The sequence below is a fragment of the Sinocyclocheilus anshuiensis genome, unplaced genomic scaffold (genome assembly GCF_001515605.1).
Source record: "Sinocyclocheilus anshuiensis isolate Anshui unplaced genomic scaffold, SAMN03320099.WGS_v1.1 scaffold1079, whole genome shotgun sequence".
Taxonomy (NCBI): domain Eukaryota; kingdom Metazoa; phylum Chordata; class Actinopteri; order Cypriniformes; family Cyprinidae; genus Sinocyclocheilus; species Sinocyclocheilus anshuiensis.
This window is the reverse complement of record NW_015548207.1, coordinates 2,671,516-2,676,376: the sequence shown is the minus strand read 5'-3', so window position 1 is coordinate 2,676,376 and position 4,861 is coordinate 2,671,516. Positions and strand designations below refer to the sequence as shown.

The 4,861-nt window shown below is 33.2% G+C and overlaps 1 protein-coding gene across 1 annotated transcript in view; it reads left to right on the top strand.

The window, feature by feature from the left end:
- The first annotated feature begins 2,273 nt into the window (after positions 1-2,273).
- LOC107653547 (zinc transporter 7-like) overlaps positions 2,274-4,861 on the top strand; it is a 20,138-nt gene continuing 17,550 nt past the window's right edge. The window contains exons 1-2 of the mRNA XM_016440287.1: positions 2,274-2,486; positions 2,996-3,097. Coding sequence (XP_016295773.1) covers positions 2,407-2,486; positions 2,996-3,097 — 182 coding nt within the window. The 5' untranslated portion in view covers positions 2,274-2,406. The remainder of the gene's footprint in view (positions 2,487-2,995; positions 3,098-4,861) is intronic.

The following is a 4,861-nucleotide window of genomic DNA, read 5'->3' as shown; positions in this document are numbered from 1 at the left end:
AACGGCTCGTCACCCCACAGAAGAGAGGGGCGGGGTCAGCAGAGCTCATTAGCATTTAAAGCAACATGGAGTAGAACAAAGTGCTGAAAACAGCTCATTTTGACAAGGTAAAAAGGGTGTTTTTTACACTACCATTGAGAAATTTTAACCAAAGTATGTTATAGACTTTTCTTTAAGACCCTAAAGAATCATATCAACTTATATCAAATGGGCATCCGATGACCCCTTTAAGATGTTTATGATTTAGAATGTATGTAAAACTGACATCTTAAAGACGTCTATCAGATGTTTGTACACAGCAGAAGCTTTAAGCGATCTTTAACAGATATCTTGCAGACGTAGCCTGGGGAGGTTATTAGAAAGCGCCTCAAGTTTGCTGAGATTTCAAGACTAACAAAAGCCTGCAATCGGTCTTCTCATGCATATTAATGAGATGAATGAATGAGATGTGTGATGCCTTTGAGAATACACTCTTACTTTGAAGCCTCTCCCATGCCCTATAAGATGCTCATGAGTGTGAAACTGCGATTCAACATAAGGATCCGATTGTTCGGATCAATTTTAATATGCAGCATGCAAAATGTTGATCAAAAACTGCTTTGGAGAGCTTGCATTTCAGCTGTACTAGAATCAATGGATCAGCTGCCCTCTACAAGAAACCAGCATTTTTCAGATTATTTCACATTTCTGTATCAGGGAAAGCATATTGTGATTGTCTGGCGATCGTGTTACACAGGCTGTGCTTGAGTTCCCATTCCTGTCTGCTGAAGCAGTTACCATGGGAACACCCTTTTTTCCCCTAGTATTGAGGGAGCATTGAAGCGTTGTTTTGAAGTATTTGAAATTCAGGTCTTGCACAGTTTAGCATTTAGTTTCTGTTCATCTTTAGGCGTTAAAACGTGTGTTTACTAGCTATTTACTGCACTTAAGTCCTTTATTCTGCTTGAATACTTTATTACTGAATACTTGTTTTATTTTTTATTAACTCATTCATTTAATTTGTTAGTTATATGTATAATTTATTTACATTTATAAATGTTTTTTTCTTTATTATTTGGTTTAAAGTTTAGAGACCACCAAAAAGACTGAAGTTTTAACTTGATGTTGAGATTATATAGCTCACCTTTTTACAGTAATGTATATCATGTTTTATTTGACATGAAGTGTTTCCAGTAGCAACAGTCATGGATCTTTATTTCTCTTTATTACTATTAATTTTAAATTTTATACGTTTTTTTTTTTTTGGAAAAGGAAATTATTTTTATGTTATAATGATCTGGAGTCTATACCAAACATTTGCTATAAATTCACTTTAGAGAACAGATCTTTCTACAAAGTTTCGTCTAAAATCGTGTGCTTAACTGTAATGGCCCTACCTGAGAGAAGAGGGACATCTGGTGGTGTTGTGCTGAAAAAAAAAAGATTTGATCAATTTTCTGTTTTGAACAGTACACTCCAGCTGACTATAACATATTTCAGAAATTGTCAACTGACTTTTAGAATATGACATTAATGCAAGAAATAATAATTACGACTATTTCGGAAATTGTTAAAAATGAATGGATAGTTTTATTCAAACAAATAAATAAGGACATTACATTACTCATCTTTGCATCTATGCAATGAAAAAAAAATGATATTGTTAGAAGGATATTAATAATCGAATAATCATAAATAAAAAAATATTAGCAATACCTATTGCGTAATAAAATAATAGTTTATGAATTATGTAACCATATAATTATCCTTATAAAAATATTATTAACATTTAGACATTATATATGTATGTATATATATATGTGTGTGTGTATATATATATATATATATATATATATATACATATATACACCTTGCTACGTGTACTGTGTTAGGCTAACCGAGACTTGTCATTTGCACTTATATATTGTTGCTCTTTTGTTAGTTTTGACTGCTTTTATTGTCCTCATTTGTAAGTCGCTTTGGATAAAAGCGTCTGCTAAATGACTAAATAAATATGGTATTAATACAAAAAATACAACAAAATAATTTTTTTTTCCCGAAATGGTTAAAATTGTTGGATAAATTTGAAATGTCAAACAAACAAATAAAGACATTATTTTGCAACTGTGTATGAAAATTGCATGAAAGAATAATTAATTATATTATTAGGGATATTTCGTTCATTACATTTAACCTAGCATGATTTTTTTTTAGCATGAATGAATGATTGAATGAGTAATTCACTTCTAAATGAAATAAAATGCATGCATATTCCTAACATGGATGAATGGATTAGATTTGTGTTGGTTTTGTTTAATCCTACACTGGCTCAGCGACATGACGCACAGGACTCCTCGCTGTCTCGCGTCCAGACGCTCGTGACGCCGCAGTGCTGCTCAACGGCTACCGGAGACGCTTTGCTGAAAAATGCTCCCGTTATCCATCAAAGATGACGAGTACAAGCCTGCCAAACTCAACCTGTTGGTCAAGATATCGGGCTGGTTCAGGTAAACACAGTAAAATGCTCAATATTTCATTGAGTTTCACTCACAGCTGTCGATTCTGTGTGGCTAAGGCGGTTAGCATGCTAGTTAGCACGCGAGACTTTATTTCAAATTAAACTTGGGTCTTTAAAACATTTACATTTTAATTTTTTTAAAAGGGGCTATAATTATATGCTAAAATAATTGAACTGATATAATAAAGAAGCAGACTGTTTCAGCTAAATTTTCAGCCAGCCAGATGTTAGCAGGACGAAGTAAACATTTGACACAACCTATAAAATCTTTCATTTTACATTATAAAATGTGTTAAAATATATTTCGCAACAAAATATATCTATCAAGAGATTATTCGGACCACATGTCATTTTTTTCTAGACTGTTTTATTGAAATAAACTACAGTTGTGTATTTGCTTAGCTGTGGGTTCCTACAGCCAGTCTGTCTGGTCAGGCCACTTTATAAATGAATCGGTCTGAAACCACTCTCTCTCTTTGTCTTTATGTCCCTCCCCAGATCAATTCTTGCCGATAAAACCTCTCGCAATCTGTTTTTCTTCCTGTGTTTGAACCTGTCGTTCGCGTTCGTGGAGCTGCTGTATGGCATATGGAGTAACAGGTAACAGTAGGGGGCCAAACGCAAGATTATGCCACGTAGGTCTAAATGTGGGATGAGCTAGTGTGCTTTTGTGTTGGGCCCTAAGTTCTGTTAGCAATGTTTTGATTGGGGTTTTCCCCATGAGCTGTTATCATAGTCTTCCTTGAAGTGAGATTGAGGGCTGATCGAAGTTCAGCAAATACAGGATGTGTCTCAAAACCTATAGAGGTGCCTATCTAGACAGCATATTTCAGGGATGCAAGTGTGTTTGAACGTTCAAACATGCCTCTGATGTCTGAAAATGCATTTTAGATCTTACTTGGATTTGAGAAACAGCTGTAATATTTTATATATAACCCTTGTGGGGAAAATCTGTGTGGCATTAACCATTTGTATGCCATTGTATATTAATTACTATATGTCTTCCCATTTGTACATCAAACATACACTCACTGAGGCTGTAACATTGTTAGTTTAGGCTTAATAAATAGATTTCTATTGTTTATATCCATATCTGACGTTTTTTATCAGGCCGCACACACTGACAGCAGTTTGCATTCACAGAGTGACCAGAAGTTATGTATTTTTAGTTGATGTGATTTTAGGTGACATTGTAGTTATGCATGCAACAGAGTTCAGTATTTCAGCATTATGCAACTCCTTTTAATTAGCAAAACTTTATTTTGTTATTATTGTTGTTGTTTATTATTATAATTTATTTAATGTGCTATCTTTCATTCGATAATATTATGCAAAGAAATGACATCATCCCACGAATGAGAGTGCAGACAGTGAAGCTTTATTATTATTATTATAATCATTATTAAATCAACAATATTACCAGTAGTAATAATATAATAGTATACATTTTTATTTATTTATTTACTTGTTTGTAATACTTTATTTAAAACAATGGTAATATTATGTAAATTGCACAATCCAACAATGATAATTTTTTTATTAATTTATTATTATTATAATAATAATTATTGTTGTTGTTGTTTATAATCATTTGTTTAATACACTTTGCCATTTGATAATATTATGCAAATGACAATCCCACGAATGGGACTGCAGACGGTGAAGCTTGAATTATTATCAGTAGTAGTTTTTAAAAATAATAATAATTATTATATATTTTTTTTTCATTATTATTGTTTATATATGTGTGCGTGTGTGTGTACACAAAATATTTATACAATACATTATATATACAATATATCTGCTTAAAATCATCATTAAATGTAAATGTATTAGTAAAAGAATATAGAGTATTTTTTAAAGGGGTCATATGTTGCTAAAAAGAACATTATTTTGTGTTTTTGGTGTAATGAAATGTGTTTATGCGGTTTAAGGTTCAAAAAACATTATTTTCCACATACTGTACATTATTGTTTCTCCTCTATGCCCCGCCTTTCTGAAACGTGTCGATTTTTACAAAGCTCATCAATCTGAAAAGCGAGGTGTGCTCTGATTGGCCAGCTATACAGTGCGTTGTGATTGGCCGAATACCTCAAGCGTGTGACGGAAATGTTACCCCTTGCCATATTGTGATGCCTTTTCCGGCCGGAGCGACGAGACAAAAACATTAAAACCCATTATAAACGAGGCATTTGTTGCATCCAGTGGGGACATAATTACGGATTATAATGACTTGTACTGTCTTTTTACGCATTGCATTGCATCGCGCCGCGTAAACATAAAACCATGTCTGCATTTGTGATCGGAGAAATGACAAACAACAAGCCCTACTCTACACTGCCCAAAAAACTCGCTTTAAATATA